This window comes from Cebus imitator, unplaced genomic scaffold (assembly GCF_001604975.1).
Source record: "Cebus imitator isolate Cc_AM_T3 unplaced genomic scaffold, Cebus_imitator-1.0 Scaffold295, whole genome shotgun sequence".
In the NCBI taxonomy this organism is placed as follows: Eukaryota; Metazoa; Chordata; class Mammalia; order Primates; family Cebidae; genus Cebus; species Cebus imitator.
In genome coordinates, this window is record NW_016107610.1 from 1,538,310 (window position 1) to 1,556,784 (window position 18,475).

At 44.4% G+C, this 18,475-nt stretch overlaps 1 protein-coding gene across 2 annotated transcripts in view; it reads left to right on the top strand.

The window, feature by feature from the left end:
- The first annotated feature begins 6,623 nt into the window (after positions 1–6,623).
- BNC1 (basonuclin 1) overlaps positions 6,624–18,475 on the top strand; it is a 30,037-nt gene continuing 18,185 nt past the window's right edge. The window contains exon 1 of one of the 2 annotated variants that reach the window (XM_017502257.2): positions 6,624–6,802. In XM_017502257.2, the coding sequence (XP_017357746.1) occupies positions 6,704–6,802 (99 nt within the window). In that variant the 5' untranslated portion in view covers positions 6,624–6,703. The remainder of the gene's footprint in view (positions 6,803–18,475) is intronic. The other variant, XM_037729131.1, reaches the window with a different exon arrangement.

Genomic DNA, 18,475 nt, shown 5'->3' on the forward strand with positions numbered 1-18,475 from the left:
GAAGAAAATGTCATTATAAAAATCAAAGTATGTGGTCAGCAAATTTCTGGAAAATATTTTACTTAATATTAAGGAAAAAATAATGATTACAGAATCAATGTACTTTGATTGGAAAACTCTCTTCACTTGACCCAGGGTTTGTGGATTGAAGGCCTATGTCAGGAGGGTCTCTCCTAATCCTTTATCACCAATGTCATCTAAAAGTGCAAATAATGAACAAAGACTGTTATGACAGAAAACAGTTGGTATTTCACTTATCCTTCATCCACAATAATCTTCCAGTAAAACTGAATGTTAAGTTTACATATCAGTTGAGAAGCTTTCTCTTAAAAATAAGAAAAAAAATCTCAAACTGGCTTAAATGATAAAAGTGATTTCATTTTTCAAAGATCAATAAAGGCCAAAGACTTCAGGCATGAATCATAGCTTCAGCTGAATTTCTCTACAGCTCTCATCTCCATATGTCATCTCTATTCCCAGCCCGATTTCCCTTTATTATTCACAAGATACAAGGAACAACAGGGATTACATGTTCTCTTTCTTCACACCTATGGGAAAAAAAGAACTTGACATTTCATGCCCATCAAACAAAAGTTCTGAGGTTTAAGCTGATTTGACCACCTGGAACCAATTCCTGTGGCCAGGAAAATACCTTGGTGCTGACTGGCTTAGGCATGGGTCACCTGAGCCAATCACCTATGGGACTGGGGTTGATTAACTACCCAGAGTACCTGGCCACTACACAATGGAGGAGGCATGAAAGGAAGGGTGACAGTCCATCACAAATCATAGTGCCTGCTATAAACTTTTTTCATGAACAGCCTGGATTGCTAGTTAATTTTTATTCAATATCAGACATAAACTCTAGAGAGGAATCTGTTTTCTATAAATTTTCTAAGTCAGACATTTAAAGATGGTTTTACTTTTTCAAAAACACAACAAAATGGGTAACTCAAATTTTGTTTTTTGCTTAATTCTCTCTTAAGAATACATAAAAATTCTCCCCCTAAAAATGTTTTTACCATGTGATATCAGTGAGTGAGAATGATTTAAAATTTGCCCTATAGCCCATCTTTCCTAACCCTTTTATCACCAATTTCCAAAAGCAATATGACCTAATTTGGAATTCTCAGGTATGGTAACCCAAATATATTCTCCTTCACCTTGGATAATGGATCATTAAATTTGCAGAAGACACCCTGTTCCAAGGCATAATGAAATTTAAAAGTTTTCTGATACATGTTCACAAGCCTCCCAAAACCCATCCAAGTAGGACCTGTCCTGTCCTCATGAAACTCGTCCCAAATTCACCAACTCCATCTGTAAAGTGCCTAGTCTAAGGGATTTTCAACAACTAAGTATTTCTTCCACATGTGTAATACTAAACCAGGGATACCCAATCTTTTGGCTTCCCTGGGCCACATTAGAAGAATTGTCTTGGTCCATACATCAAATACGCTAATGATCAATGATGAGCCAAAAAAAAAAAAAAAAATCTCGTAATGTTTTAAGAAAGTTTACAAATTTGTTTTGGGCTGCATTCAACACTGTCCTGTACCACATGTCACCCATGGGCCTGAGATTGGACAAGCCTGTTACTAAATAAAGTGTCCAGGAATAAGTCCACCTGTGGTATTTTCTTTCCACTGCCTTGGTGATGAAAGAATGAGTTGTCTGGAAGTCAAGCCACCGCCTTCTTGTGACTGTGGCTGACTGTTTAAAGGCCATGGCGAACAGTCTAAATGAGAAGCTAACCTCATACAACCCAGACATACCAAAATAATGGTAGCCAAACTTTCAATATCTATTCTAAGCATTGCACTTGAAAAAATAATTGTAAGCCTTCAACTCGTCTGTTTCAGAAATGAGTATTTTTCTGGCTGCAGAAGATGCCACTGAGGCTCACAAGTTGCATCACTGGCAGACACATTCAGGCAAGCAGTTAGAATCAGGCCTGGGTTTGTCTTCGCTTTGGAATTTACTATTGTATTTAACACTTCCTCACTGACTTCTCCCTCCCACCACCCCACTGAGATTTGGCAATCTTTGGCAAAACCCAAAATGCCAGGCATAGTGCATTCACCGCTGTATAGAAGGACTGCAGGGTATTTTGCTCCCTTGTGCGAGAGATTGAGGAACAGGAACAATTCTTTGCCACCAAAACCCTGGACTACCTTTGGAATGGCCTCATCTCCTCTCCCTCAAAAGGGAGCAGCCCCGGAGCTGAAGAGGAGAAAATTGTGACACCTGTGTCAGGTTTGTGGCAGGCCAGCCTGCCCCGAAGCAGGCAGCTGCGTGGGGGGGTCAGTTTGGCCCAAGTGCTGCTTAGTCAGGCTCTAACACCTCGCCAAGCTGCAGATGTGCCCAGACCTGCCACCACCAGGTGTCTGTCTCTGGGACAGGGAGCTGACGGCACAAATGTGACTCTTGCCTCCTGCTGTTTCCTGACACCTCAGAGGAATGCGGAGGACTCAGGAGAAAACACCGCAGAAGGCCACCAGCAGGACTACTGCTCTCTGCCCACCTTGCTATGTCAAAAGCCTTTGCCTGCCCTGCCCCTTTGGCCCTCACCCTGTCCTTCTGCCAATGGCCCCAGGGTTGGCTCCTCCTTCAGGTCACTGGTGGGCTCAGGTGAGACACAGCTACCTCCTCAGGCAGATTACCTGCTTGCCTGACCTGCTGTAGTATGATGTTCCCATTGTTAGTGCCCAAACTTCCATAGCTAAAAGGTGTTGTTGTTGTTGTTTTTCTAATAGAAAAGATTCCCATGATTTAAAATATTCTTTAATTAAAAATTTTTCCAAGCTCATCTGTCCCCACTGAGGAAAAACTTCTTGTGAGAATTAGTTTCCTAAGAAGTGGCTATTCTGTATTTAACAGAATTATTTATTAACAACCAGAGGGGGTCTTCTAGGGTGTAAATGTTAGAAAGTTTTACCTGCCGGGGCCAGGCGCGGTGGCTCAAGCCTGTAATCCCAGCACTTTGGGAGGCCGAGGTGGGTGGATCACGAGGTCAAGAGATCGAGACCATCCTGGTCAACACGGTGAAACCCCGTCTCTACTAAAAATACAAAAAATTAGCTGGGCATGCTGACGCATGCCTGTAATCCCAGCTACTCAGGAGGCTGAGGCAGGAGAATTGCCTGAACCCAGGAGGCGGAGGTTGCAGTGAGCCGAGATCGCGCCATTGCACTCCAGCCTGGGTAACAAGAGCGAAACTCCGTCCCCCCCCAAAAAAAGAAAGTTTTACCTGCCCATTTGTGGACTTTGGATCCAACACAAAAAGGTTTTATCTAATCTCTGTGTGTTTTTGAAGAATTCCATTCAAAAACTTAGGGGGGTTATGAGCTGTTCTCCATCAGCTGTGATGTTCACACTACAAATATTTATTGCACGTCTATTATGCGCTACAATCCCAGGCCTCAAGAAAACATCACTATACAGCAGAGTGTGCAAATGAACAGCACATTGGCCAGATTCAGCTTGCAAACATTTTGAGTCATACTGTATTTATCAAAAGTTTGAATTAGTTGCCAACTTTTAAACATCATAACATTTACAGCGTCTCTTGAAAACTCAAGAAATCTGGCAAAACTGAGCCCACATTCCCAGCTGATGACAAGCAGAGTAACTACTGGCCACGTCAGACAGGCACTGGCTCTGGGTTCACATGGCCCCCCACTTCCCCCACCTCTCCCACTCACCTGCCCAGCCCCTCAGCATTTGTCACTGATTCTCAGGATGGGGAGTGACAACACACTCACCCTGAGAAATGCCTCCTCAGTGACAGAGCAACCCAACCAAGCCCTGCCTCTCAGAAGAGCTGATTCTTACCTCCTTACCATCAGGTCACAAAAATTTCATTATTTTGTATCTTCTCAATCTTTCCAATTTTTAACAAAGTTTCGTTTAGTCCATGGTAATGTAAAGTTAGGGAAGACAATCTGTTTTTATTACTGCCAAGACAAGGAAATTGCCACAAAAAGAAATGGAAAGGTTGAATGAAACACAGAAGCAAAACGTGAGGACTTTCCAAGAGCAGGATGGGCTCTCAGAAATGCTCTCATTTGCCAGATGAAAAAGCTGAGGCCTATAGGAAGGAAAGGCCATGCCAGACCCTACTACTGGTAACCAGTAGGAAAATAGGAAGATGGTCTGGGTAGTCTTTACCCAGCCAGTACCACACTTCTGTGTACAGGCACGGGTAGTTTCTCTGTTCTTGTTTCCATTTACATGTTTCCAAGGAATGGCAGAGAAGCCCATCAGACCTGATAAATAAATCTGAGGACTGATTTCAGAGGTCACATGGTACTATCAGGTACATGATTTAAAATGAACCTGCAAAGATTAATTAGTAATTTTTATCTCCACCTACTGATTCCCTATATGTGGGTCCAAACTGTCATATTTGAAAAAAAAGTATCTGTCAATCTCAACACAGCATGTTAGAAGAGGTAGCTTCTTTTCATGTTTTCAAATTACGTACTGCCAAAATCCTTCCTGTGTTTATGGCTAGGAACAGAGTTACACAGTTGATCCTTATATTTGCTGCTGGCAGACAGTTTTAGTAAAACAAATATAATTCAGTTGCAATTAATATAAAGATAATGACCAAAACCTTCAATTCGGCAGATTAAAGTTATTTAAGTGGGCCACTGCCTGGAACAGAGACATTGTGGTGTATTTATAATAAGTATAGGTGGCATTCAGTTATACTGTAACCAAGGATCCCTCTTGGTTACAAAATTATTGTACGTAACAAATTTAAGTTAATCCAAAAATTGGTTTTAGGTGCAGCAGAAAGGAAAGGAGGAGAGCAGCATTTGCAGAACAGAGACTATTTTACTTAGTCCTACCAATCTGGCTTGAGACAGGCTTTCATATCTGCTTTTATACGTGAGGAAAGTGGAGCCAAGAAAGCTGACTTCCTCAGCCAGTTTCCAGTTGCTGGGGATGAGCTATCCCTAGGTCACTCTGACTTCAAAACCAGAGGTTTGTCTCCTACTGTATCTCATAGCACAGAAGCCACTAAGATGAGTAATGACCAAAGGAGTTAAGACAAGCACACATCACAACTAGGCTACAGAATGCAACAGGTACGATGAAAGAGGCAGAAAGAAGTGCTTGGGGGTCACAACAGGGCAAGAGCACATGGAGTGGAGGCTTGGTGGATCAGGGTAGGTTTCTGAGCTGTGACATTCCAGAAAGTCCTTGAAAGATCCATTGTGTTAAAAGCAGAGAAGGAGGAGCTAGAAGAAAGGCCTAAATACTAGGCCACAAAGGAATGAGAGGAAAGCAGTTTAGATGTAAAATGAATGAAGCAAAGCTACATCAAGAAGTCAGCCACATGAAAAAAAATGAATCTCCCCCCAGGACAAGGTCCATCACCAGAGGCAAGGAGACTTCATGCCTACAAGGAAAGGCACCACACCTCAAACTCAGGACACTCACCTGTGTGTCCACCTTGGGAGAGGCAGCAGGACCCGCTGGATCCCAGGAAGCCCAGACACCCACACTTTCTTCCTCATGCACCCTGTTCCCTCCTTTCCCTCCTCCTCCCCTCAGAGGCCTTCCACCTGCCTGTGCCTTCCACAGCCACAGCCAGGCACACTCTGGGTGGCTGAGGGCAACTCACTTCATCTTCTTTCCTCTCAGAGGGAAGAAAGAGCTTTGTTTCCTTTTCAAGGATCCCCACCAGCGGCAAGGCAGGTGGAAGAAACAGAGGGAAGAGGAATCAGGACCCCTGCGCCCCCCGACCCCCAGTCTAACCTTTAGAGACTCCTTTTAAGGAGCTGAAAAGGCTGGGAGAGGCCCGCCCTGCCCCGGGGCAACAGAAACCCGGGCGGGCGCCGCTGCAGCAGCTGTGGGCGATCTCCGTCAGCTCCTGGGCTCCAGGATCCTGCGGCCTCAGCCCCGCCGCGTCTGCTCTCGGGGGCACCTCCCGTGGGCTTCTCCAGGGCACTTCACTTCATTCCATCCCTACCATCCAATAAGACGCGAACAACTTAATCCCATTTTACAACTGAAGCCACTGAGGCCCAGAGAGCAAAGCCGTTCGTCCTGGGAAAGTGGTTAAACTCTTTAGACCACCCAAGGGGAGGTGGGGGTGGGGGGCCTGTTTGAGTTACTAGGAAACCTCCTGGAGACCCCGTTTTTCCACATCCCGGGACGCTCGTCCCGCACTTTCTCGGGAATGAGGTTTCTGCGGGCGAGGGCGGCGCTGCCTCCTTCCTCCGCGGCGGTGAGACCCCGAGGGCGCCCCCGGGTAGGAGGGGAGACCGAATCATCTCCTGAGAAGAGCGCCAGAGAACTTCAGAGCACTCGCCCTTCCCCGCGAGAGGCAAACACCGACACGTCTGTGTCTTTTACCAACAAGTGCCTTCAAGCCCGGCGGGGGCAGACACCTCCGCGCCGGCCGCCGGCGAGGTCTCCGCGGTCTGCGGGGGCCACGGCCTCGTCTCAGCTGCGCTGATTTAGGGCGTTAGCGGGCCCCGGGGCGGGAGGCGGCCTCCCGGGCGGCGCAGCAGCGCCCGCAGCGTGAGGCGACGGGGCGGGGGGAGGGGCGGAGGGGCGTCCCCGGGGCGCAGGGGGCGGGCGTGCGGGCACACGCGGTGCGCGGCGGGGGCGGCCATCGCGCGGCGCAGCCCGGGCGCCGGGGGAGCCGCCCACTTCGCCGGGTCTGGCCCCGACGGCCGGAGCGTGGATGCGGCGGCGCCCGCCGAGCCGGGGCGGACGCGGGGCGGCCCGGGCCGGGGAGACGCGCCGGGAGCCCCAGTACCGCAGCGGTCGCAGGATGGCTGAGGTAAGCGCGGGGACGCTCTGCGCGCGGGGCAGCGGCCCGGACGCCCCGGGGCCCCGGCTCCCGTGAGTACCTGAGGGCCGCCCCCCGAGGGCCACGTCCAGAGGGCTGGCTGGCCACCTGCGCGGCCCCGAGGCGCGGCGGGAGGAAGCGCGGTCTCCGGCCGGGAGGGCAGGCGGGGCGCTGGGACCCGTCCCCGCCCGATGTCCCGGAGCAGGCAAACGGTCTCCGCGCCGGGGCAGCGGGCGCGTCGGAGGCGCGGGCGGGCGGGCGAGGCTGTGGGAATCGGCGGGTGCCCTCCCCGCCGCCCGCACCCCAAACTTCAGCCCGGGGCGTTGGGACTTGCTGTTCCCACCTGTGGGACTCGACCCCTTCTGTCTCTCTCTCTTTTACCTCAGAATTTGTGAAACAGCTGGTACTTCACGCTGGCCGTCCTTCCCCCCGGGGCTGGTTTCTCCGGAGAACGGGGCGCGCGGCAGCCTCGGGTCACTCTGAGGAGAATTGCGGACACCGGCGGGTGGCCGTGAGGGGGTCTCGCGTCCACCGCGGGACAAGGCTTTTTGTACAACAAAACAAAAGCATAAAAGCCACGGCTGAAAAACCGCGATGTAGACGGGTGGGGGCCGCAGAGCGAGCGCGGGCCGTGTGGGCGGATTGGGCCGGCGTCGCGCTGACCTGGAGTCCTCGCCGCGGCCACGCACGGGCGGCGCGCCCTTCGGAAGGCGCTGGGACGGGGCAGGGCGCCCGGGCTCCGGGGTGGAAGCCGGGCCGAGCCGCGTCCGCCGCCCCGAGGTTTCCCTGGAGGGACAGGAAGTGGGCCCGGGCTGCGGAACCCGCGGCTGCGCCCGGCGGTTCCTTCGGGGGTTTGCCGGGAAGCGCCCGGACGGGAAGCCCCCGGCCCCCGACTTCGAGCTCCCTTCGCGGCCCGGCCCGGCCTCGGGACCCGCCCGCGCCGCGCTCGCCGGTCTCGGGAGCGCCCCGTCGGTCGTGCGCTGGGAGCCGGGCGGCGGCGGCGGCGGGGCTGGAGGCTGGGGGCCGCGGGCGGCGGCGGCCACTGCGGGGTCCCCGCTGCTCCTCGGGAGCCGCCGCCCAGACCCGGAGCCCCGCCGCCGCCCGGCTTTGCCTGAGCTCCTCAGGGTTTGTCAGCCAGATGTGACAAGATTGTGGCGAGGCGAGTGGAGGAGATCTGATACTAATCAGCGCGTAGCTCCGAGCCAAACTTCCTCAAACGCGGTGTGGAAACATGTTCTTCTCATTTAAGGCATCTCTCTGTGGCTGCGGGGCTGCCACCGCTCCGAGTCTGACAGTTACCGGGAATGCCACCTCCCAGCCTTCATTGTGTGAGTGAAGCGGTGTGCGTTCGGGGGGATCCGACACTCGGGGTTCAGTAACGTCCCCTGGTTTTATGGCCGTGCTCGCCGCTTCCTCTGAAGGCCAGGGCATTTAAATCGGCCCAGACGCCTGGTCTCAGCCAGGCCTCTGCTGTTAACACTTAAGGGGCCTAAAAGGGGCCCCACCGGTGTCCTGGGAATCCCTGTCAGAGAGAGAGAGAGTGTGTGTGTGTGTGTGAGAGAGAGAACATGTGTTACTGCATGGGGCCACAGAGCAGATGTAGCAACCATTTTTTAAAATATGTATTATTTTCATCAAAGCGACAAGACTTTGACTTGACAGTAAGTGAATTGAAAAACAGCATTTGGCAGATTTTTTTTTCTGGTGTCCTTTCATTCGCTGTTTATTGTTTTAATTTGCTATTCGATTTTATGAGATCTCTTCATAAGATTCTAAGAATCTTCTTGGACTCCCAGTTTGCGAACAGGTGTTTATGTATTAAAACTTTTGTTCAGTGATAGATTTACACTGACTCTCTTTTCAATGATCCCTTCCCAGATTCGTTTATACACCTTATTAAAACCTTGTTAAAATAGTTTATGTCAAAATAAAATTTTGTACATCATATAAAAGAACATGACTTCAGATGTTACAAATTGTACTAGATTTGTTTGTGCTTTAAAGAGGTGTGAAAAGATAGCTGCCCCTTTTGTGATGATGAATTTTGCGAAATAACTTTATTCTTTTTGGCATACTTTCAGATGGTTAAAACGAATGAGATATGAGTCATCATTTGATTTCTTATCTAATAAGTTTGCTAACTTTAATTTCATCAAGAAACAGTATTTCAAGTCAACTGTTGGTTGAACATGTTCTTGTAGTTAAATGCTGAGAAGAGGTGGTGAAATCTTCACCTAGCACACTTGCTGCTCACACTTTGGGAACTCATAATTATGTTCAGGCGGCTGCTTAATTTAATTTAAATGTCATCTGTACCTATAGAGTCCCTTCAGACTAGTAAGGATTTAGGGACATTCTCCTCCTTCAGAAAGTGGTTAAAGTTGTTATTTGGCCGTTGATATCCATCAGGATGTAAAACAGTGATCTATTTGCTATGGTTGTAATTCACATTAGAAATATTGACCAACATAAAGTAATTGCCTTCGAAGCATGAGGTTTACTAGAAGGCCATTTTATTTTTATTGCATCTCCCCTATGTAGCAGTTAGGCCTGCATTCCAGGCCCATGCCCACTTTTTACACCTCAGGATCATCAGGTTGGAAAGACCATCCAACTCGATGAGAAAGAAAAGCCATACAGGTTTCCCTGTGGAACAAAATAATTGTCCCTAAGCACACACTTGTCATTTATCAATGTCTAGGGATAAGTATAAACGGGAACATTTTAAAAGTTCAGTTTGTCACTAAAATTGAACTGCAGCTTATGGGGTAGGGGGCAGAAGTGTCTTTTAGCTTCTGTATATGGCTTCAGAAGTTATTTTGACGTGGCCATTAAAAGGGATGTCCTGAAGTTTCCACAGGGTAAATTACTTACAGGAGTATGTTTCACCCCAGGGTGAATTTTCTCCTCTACAGATGTGATTTAGAGTGAGTTACTTTTGTCAGAAACTGTCCTTTTTGAGAAAACTGAAAATACCCTAGCTAAGGTGGAATCTCAGTGATGAGCCGCCCATCTTTTTGGTATCTAAAATCAAGATTTAGGGAGTGAGTACTTTTTTTTAATTACCTAATTCCAAGTATTCTACAGAAGAGTTTTTGTTTCTTTATTTTTGATGACTTCTCTGAGAGATGTTAAAGATAACTGGATTCTACTCAAAAGGAGCATCTGGAAAGCGTTTCTTTTTCCTTTTAAACTGGTTTCCACCTGAAAACCTTATTTCTGCATATCTTGTCATTCTTTGAAGTCCTTTTCCTAATTCTGGAAATTCCAAGATTCCATTGTGGCACAGACACATGCCTATTTTAGCTAAAGAGGGTAGGTATAAACAGAGAACAGACTTGTTTCTCCGGGGTCCAATTTGGGGCCTTCTCAAACCTCACATCGTTATGGGCAAACACTGTCACCGTTGCCGTCCACACATTAACTCATTATTATAAACCAGCCTAACAAATCACAGGAGGACTCTGCCTTGGGGAAATGATAATTTCATTCAGCTAATGTGAAATAAGAGAGAGATGGAGAAATAAAATGTGAGGGCCAGGTCCAAACAGTCCTGTCCATAAAGAAATAGTTGCCTCAGGTAAACTCTAATTCAGGGTTCTAACATTTTTTTCATGTAGTTACATTAGTTTGATTGTCTCCACTTACAGATTATTTGTGTGATCCTACCAAATACTTAAACCTCAAAATTTATTTCTGGCTGTACGTCAGCTTCCAGAAGTGTTGTTCATGTTCTGTAGTCCTCTAATTGTTTCTTGCGTTATTCATTTTGAAAGTAAAATTTTTATACCGTCAACTCTAACATTTCATCCTACTTCATGCTGAATTTGAAGAACGTGATCAGGATGGCATAATGGCAGAATTAACTAAGTTTAATCTTTTCTTTTTTAAAAACTTAGTTTTGAAAACGTAGTTTTCACTAAGTCCCCAAAAGAAATGTTTTACAAAATTTTACGTAGAAATGTTCACAATTTTGTCTTTATTTTGTATCAGCAGCAGTAGTGAAATTGCATTGCTTATGTAATTTAGGTAAAATTATGCTAAAGTGTAAGTGTTTTTGTATTTTGTTTTCTCCTCAGGTTAATTCAACTACATTTAGAAAGTTCCCTTTACATGCAAGTAATATCTTTTGGCTTTTTTGTTATCAAAGGTTTCTAAAGATTACCTCTGAGGTTTCCCAAGTTTAGGTTATAAAGGAAAAAAAATATATCCATATAATTTATATTTCTGTACAGTTCTTAAATTTTTTTAAAGAAATGTTTGACTTGGCTTTTAAGGTAATCTTTGCATGTTTTTCGGCTATTTTATATACTTTCAGTTTTTGAAACTAATAATTTTAAGAAAAAAAGCACAGACATTAAATTATTTTGGCACAGGGTTTATACTTTGATTCATAGACATCAAAAGAACAAGTATTTTCCCCATCACTGTCTTTGCACTAAGCATCAAGAGAACACTACAAATGTGTCACACATACTTTAAACTCACAGGTAGACTCAGTCCAATATCTGTCACTTGAAGGAGGTCTACCTCCCACCTCCCCTTTCTCTGCCAGACCATTCTCCACGCCCTCATTCTTCTTTGGTCTCTCATTTCATCCTCATACTTGCAGTGAGAAACCAGATTTTGTCCATTCTCCTTTAGTGTTGTATTTATATTGCAAATGCTGACTACCTGGTTTCTGAGGCTCCCACATCCCCTTTTAGCCATGTTTGTGGTAAACAGTGCCTCCCCATCGTTTAGAAAGCTAATGATCCTATGAACCCAATAAAGAGACTCCTGGCTGCCCATCTGAACACCCCAGGCCCACCTTATGTTGTCTTTCAAGGTAGGTCTCACTGCCCATAACAGAGATCTGTGGCCCAGGCTCCTTGTCCTGACACATGTGCACATGGTGAGCTTTACTTTGTACCTAGGTTTGTGGTATTTCCTACATGCACAGATGAGAGCATGCCTTCTACCTGGAGGAAGGTCTCTCCGGCCTCTCTCTACAACCTTGAATTCTCCATTTCTCCTATCTCACTCAAACTATTAAATTTGGGGGACAGTAGGAGTTTGACTTTTTTTTTCACTTTTTATTATAGAAGATTTCAAATAATCAAAATTAGAATTGCTTAATGAAACTTGGTAATATGTGCTTGAGGATTCAACAGTTATCAACTTTGGGCTAATTTCATTTCATCTATATTTTCTACCCACTCCTCCCCATTATAACCAACACTGGATTACTTTAAAGCAAATCCTAGGCATTATATAATTTCAGTCATGTACATTATAATATGAAGCTCTAAAATACAAAGGTTCTGTTAAAAAAAAAAAAACAGAGCGATATACCATGGAGCACCTAAAAAATTATCAATAACTCTAATGTCATTAAATTTCCAATTGGTGTTCAAATTTCCTTGATTACCTGATAAACTTTATATTACAGATGGTTTCTTCAAATCAGGATGCAAGTAAGGTCCATACATTGTCTTTTTTAATATATAGGTACTTTTTCTTTGCAATTTATTTGTTGAAAAAGCTGAATCATTTGTCCTATAGAGTGTTCCCTGGTCTGAATTTCAATGATTATTTCCTTGTGGTATCCTTTAAACATTCCTCTGTCTCCTGTATATTCCTAAATTGGAGTTGAGCAAAAGGCTTGATGCAGTTCAGGTTTGAACTTTTTGGCAACAACACCAGATGTGTGGTGGTATGTATCCTTCAGTGCAGAGGCAAATGGCCTAGTTGTCATATTTTTCATTAGGAGTTATGGAATGGTGATATTCTAGTTCTTCATTTATTTGATCCACATTCAAAGAGAATCTTTGTCTCATTAATTATTTTCTTACCTTGAAATACAGGTTATATAGAAAAGGATACATACATACTTGATTCTTTTCCTTTGTTGACCAGTTTTGAGAATATTTAGTTGGTTTCCTAGCATTTTCTAAAGGTGGCCAATGAGCTTTGTTTGAGTATATTTTGAATTCCTAGATTTTAACACAGTGAATGACTCATGCTAATATTTGACAAATCATCTTCTCTACTCCGCTGTTCTTGACCAACCCAGTTGTATGACTTCTCTTGCAGACAAAAACACATGCTCCCCTAGTCTCAGACACCGGGAATTACTCATCTTTGCATTTCCATGAAGCGCCCCATGGTTACCAAGTACATGGTAGATGCTTTTGAAGCAAACAAACAAATAAAAACCTTATTAAGTAAATAATTATTGTGTTAAACTACTAATGGAAGATGATGGCATGATGTGTTGAGTGTCTGCCCCATGTGTGTTTCTCAAGGTCAGCTAAAGTCTGACGCTCTCAGCTGCAGATAAGCTGCCTCACATTAAAGTACTTGATGGGTTTTCGCCTCCCTTCTTCTCAGTTGTCCTTATACCTGTTTTTCAGAATCCTAGTTGTACATCTGTGGGTTTGCATATTAAGAAAAAACAATGGGAAACTTAAAAAGTGAAAGAAGTGAGTGAAAAGTCAGAGGCAGGAAGGTAGGGGGCAAAAAATAAATAAATACAAATCTAGTTCTAATAAGAAAAGTGAGAAGTACAGAAGGAGAGCAACTCCAAAGAGCAGTGGGGTCAAGAACTAACTCCCACCCTTGAATGATGCAGTACCCTAAACCAGGAGGGCTAGCTCTGCAGCCACAGAAAGAGTAAGAATGACAGTTTCACAGCATGTTAAGAGAAGCTAGGCTCTCTACCTAGACACCAAATGTGGCCTAGCTGCTTTAAGTGATGTCTTGTTTTATGTGTCCTGATTAACAGGTTTTGATATGCATGTTATCAACAATTATTTATATTTAACATTTCAAAAATACTAAGAAAAAGCTGAATCAGGAGTTTGAGACCAGCCTAAGCAACATTAGTGAGATCCCGTCTCTATGAAAAACACTTTTTTTAATTAGTTGGTTATGGTGGCTTGTACCTCTGTGGGATTTGGGAGGGTGGCTAAGGTGGGAGGATCCCTTGAGCCCAGAAGGTGGAGACTGCTGTGAGCAGTGATTGAATCATTGTCCTTCAGCCTGGGTGACAGAACAAGACCCTATTTCAAAAGAAGAAATTCTGAAGAATTTTTGTTATAAAGCTTGGTGGCTTTTAAAAAGTGATTTGTGGTTTGCCAGGCTGGGTTCTTTTAATTTCAGGTTGAGGAGTTATGATTTTTTCCACTGAGAATCTGGCATAGCCTTAGAATCTCACATACAAGAGAAGACCATAGTCTCTAAACTTCAGTAATCTCTGCTAGTGAGTCATTTTCCACATGGTTTTTACATGGCCTTCTCCACAGTAAACAGGAAGATCAGTGTGTAAACTAGGAACTGCATTTAGCTGCAAATTAAAAGAATTCCTAAATGATAGTCAGGTATGACCTCAGCCTTCAAAATGGTATGTGAGCTCCTGCCATCAGGTTCTTATTCCAAGAAAGAGGAAGAGGAAAAGGTAGATAGGTCTTACAATAGAATCAGCTGCCATTTATGAGGAGTTTTCTATAATACTTCACCCAATAATTTATGTTGTATATCATCAGTCAGTACTTAAGTTACCTGACCACCAACTGAGACTTGGAAATTAAGATTCATTTATCAAGGCATATTGGGAAAAAGATACTGGAGGGAAAAAGATTAATAATCAGTAAACATATACTTCTCAAGTAATACCAATGGAGGGCTTACCAAGTATCAGACACAGTGCTAGATGTCGGTTTGGAGTTTTAGTTTTTCCATTGCCTCTTCCAGGAATGATTCATTGTGAAGCAGCTTTTATAGGGGCTTTTTAAACTAAGATATTTTTGGTAGCTCGGTGCAGAGTTGGACCACCGGAGCCCAGAAGACCTAAGAACTTACTTGTTGTGGGTCTGGCAGCAGTAACAGTCTCACTGTTTGATTGATCACTTCAGCTCCCCATCTGTGGTATCCTAACAGGCCTCTGAGGTAGGCAGGAGCAGGTTTCCAGCCCATGTTATAGCCAAAGACGCTAAGGCATGGAGCTGAAGTTTACATGGCTTAACTGGAAGTAAGACATAAGTTGAGGCCAATCCTTGGTTTTACTACCTCTCAGTGAAAGGTGCCCAGTGAGGTAAGGGGGAAGGAGCTCAGGCTACCCAGCCCTGCAACCAGAGATATCTTTTTAACAGGGAGATTATATTTATTTCATACCTTAAAAAAAAAAAAAAAGTTTTCTGTTAAAACAAAATCCAGAGTCTTTCACCTCCCCTACAAGGTCCTTTGCAGAGTGGTCTCTGTCACCTCTCTCATTCCCATTTTCTGCTATTAACCTCACCAACTTCACTCCAGCTACTTGGCGCCTTAACTGTTCCCTAAACACCCCAGTCTCTCTTGCGCCTCATAGACTTTGCACTTGCTGTTCCTTCTGCCTTAAATACTCCCTCCATCTCCAGTCTGCACATGACCAACTCTTTGGTATCCCTTGGGACTCAATTCAGATGTTATCTCCTCAAAGGCTTTTGGTGATTACTCAATCTAAAAGATTCTTGCTCCTGTTCCTATCCCTCCATGCCAGCCAGTTAAATCACAAGCATAGTTTTCTTCTTAGTTCTTTTTATTATTATTATTTATATTTTTTGAGATGTAGTCTACGTTGCCCAGGCTGGAGTGCCATGGTGCAATCTCAGCTCACTGCAACCTTTGCCTCCCAAGTTCAAGCAATTCTCCTGCCTCAGCTTCCCAAATGGGATTACAGGCATGTGCCACCATGCCCGGCTAGTTTTTGTATTTTTAGTAGAGACAGGGTTTCACCATTTTGGCCAGGCTGGTCTTGGAACTCCTGACCTCGTGATCCGCCTGCCTCGGCCTCCCAAAGTGCTGGGATTATAGGCATGAGCCACTGCACTCACCCTCTTCCTAGTTCTTGCATAAAACTTGCCTTATTGGCCGGGCGCGGTGGCTCAAGCCTGTAATCCCAGCACTTTGGGAGGCCGAGGTGGGTGGATCACGAGGTCAAGAGATCGAGACCATCCTGGTCAACATGGTGAAACCCCGTCTCTACTAAAACTACAAAAAATTAGCTGGGCATGGTGGCGCGTGTCTGTAGTCCCAGCTACTCAGGAGGCTGAGGCAGGAGAATTGCCTGAACCCAGGAGGCGGAGGTTGCAGTGAGCGAGATTGCGCCATTGCACTCCAGCCTGGGTAACAAGAGCGAAACTCCGTCTCAAAAAAAAAAAAAAAAAAAAAAAAACTTGCCTTATTCTGAAATGATATTGTTGTTCATTTCCTATCTCTGCCCTCTAGAATATAAGCTCCTTGAAGGTAGGGACCTCATCAGTCTTGTTCAACATTTTAACCTCTAGAATTTAGAACAATGCCTGGCTCATAAATGCTTAGTAAATACTTATTCAATGAATGAAATTTCCTTATTGTGTGGAACTTTAATGTCCTTATCTGCAGAATGTGTATGATAATGCCTAACTCCGAAAGTGGTTATAGGGATTAAATGAACCATAAATATAACTGTAGTTAGCACCAAATACTGATATTTCAAGGCATAATCCTCCCCTAGTATCCAAATTTGATACCATCACAGTAGCCTGTAAGTTTTTCACCTTCCTAATCTATAAAATGGGGATAGTGATACCTAACCTCCCTGAGTAGTTGTGAGAAAGAAATGAAATAATACATGTACACTGATTAATACAGTGTCTCACATGTAATAAATGCTCAATAAGGCTCACCAACTGTGTGACCTTGGGCATGTTACAAGTCTTTCACAAATTTAAGTTTCCTGAGAATAATTCTCCTTTCACAGCATTGTAGTAAGGATTAAAATAGGTCACATGTTAAAAATGAACTTTACCATGTCAAAAAGCAGATGCTGGGGCTAATCTACCTACCATTAAACTCAGCCCTGTCCAATAGAACTTTCTGTGATAATGGAAATGTTCCACATCTCCACTATCCAATAGAGTAGCCACTACCTACATGTTGCTGCTATGCACCTGAAATGTGGCTAGTGTGACCAAGGAACTGAATTTTACATTTTATTTGATTTTAATCAACACAAATGACTCCACTCAAAGGGCCAGTGCTGTGAATCTAGGAACCCCAGAGGTCTGTTTTCCCTCTCTCCCTTTCCAGTTAATCCCCCAAGAATATCCCCCTGAATTTATCTTCAGTGAAATGAAAGTTTATGCACGTGCTAGAGATGAAAACAGCTTTGAACTCAACAGTTTTTATTCTGAGCTCAATTATTCAAATCCTGTGAGAGGCCTAGTCTGTCCAACACATTCATGAATATCTGTATATATACCTAACTATGTGCCTAGCCTGACCATTGCCAGGAATTCAATTCAGCATCTCCTGACAGGAGACCTGTGGTAGCATGTCTTCAAGTTGAAGGTAGAATAGGGTGTTTGAGAGACGAAGTTAGTCCCCACAGCCTGCCTAAAAACTAGGTCATAACTTTTTATCCCAAGACTGCAAAACCTAATCTTCCATTACATACTAGGTATGTCAGTGGTTTTTAGATGACTGAGCAAACAATAGTTACAAAAAAGCAAACCAGAATTTTGAATGTTGATTTGTAGCAAATCAAAGTGACTAATAACAATTCTGGAAATAGTCTGATTAAGATGAGTGCGTCAAAAAGAAATAATCACGTCTTGATGAGTTCAGAATGTTGTAAACATCTGCTTTATGTTTCTGAAGAATGGAACAAGAATGGATTCCAAATGATATAATTTTAAGAGTTTCCCATTTTGATTTACATGAGTACTTTTTGTCCTGTAATTAGAATATTTTGGTTTGAAAACTTTAGAAGTTTTCATTTATCTTTAGATAATGGTGCTGTAATTTTACTATGTCGTGGAATTCTAAGATGGGTGGAAAAACCCAAGGGCCTTGATATTGGAAGTTTTCTTAGACACTGTAATTAGCTTTTTTAGTTCATAAATAATTCCTCTGAGATTTATTTCCATAGATGTTTAATGAACTTTATTAAGCCTATTCAATTGGGTTCATGGAGAACCACAGTATATTTCTAACAAAGCTGCATTCATTCATTGAATTATAAACAAAATTATTTAAAATTTTCCCGAAACTAAAGTTAAAATTGTCCCCAAACTAAAACTGTAGGCCCCCCACCAGGGGCATTTGGCAGTATCTGGAGACATTTTTGGTCACAACTGGAGGGCAGGGTGTAACTGGCATCTGGTTTGTAGCAGTCAGGGATGCTGACCAGACATCATACGTTGCACAGAACAGCCCCCCACCACAAAGCATTATCCAGTCAAAATGTCAGTAGTGCCAAAGTTGAGAAAACCTGAGTCAGGTGACAAAAGATGCAAAAAATAAGTTTGAGTCAATCTATGAAATGTGGTTGGAATTGTTCCCTCTGTGGCTTTGCTGTGCTGAACCTCAGACGGTCACCTAGTTTCCTCGGTTGCATGAGCCTTTTGAGCAGAGTCTTCAGGGAGAGAAAGAAGCACGTGCTTAAGGACATCTCTACTTCTGGTTAAAGCAGGTCTTATTTTCCAAATAAGCAAAATGTGAATTTACTCATATAGTTCTAACATCTTGTTTTTAAAGAGTGAATGGGGCCTGGTGTGGTGGCTCACACCTGTAATTCCGGCACTTTGGGAGGCTGAGGCAGGTGGATCACCTGAGTTCAGGACTTCGAGACGAACCTGGCCAATATGGTGAAACCTGTCTCTA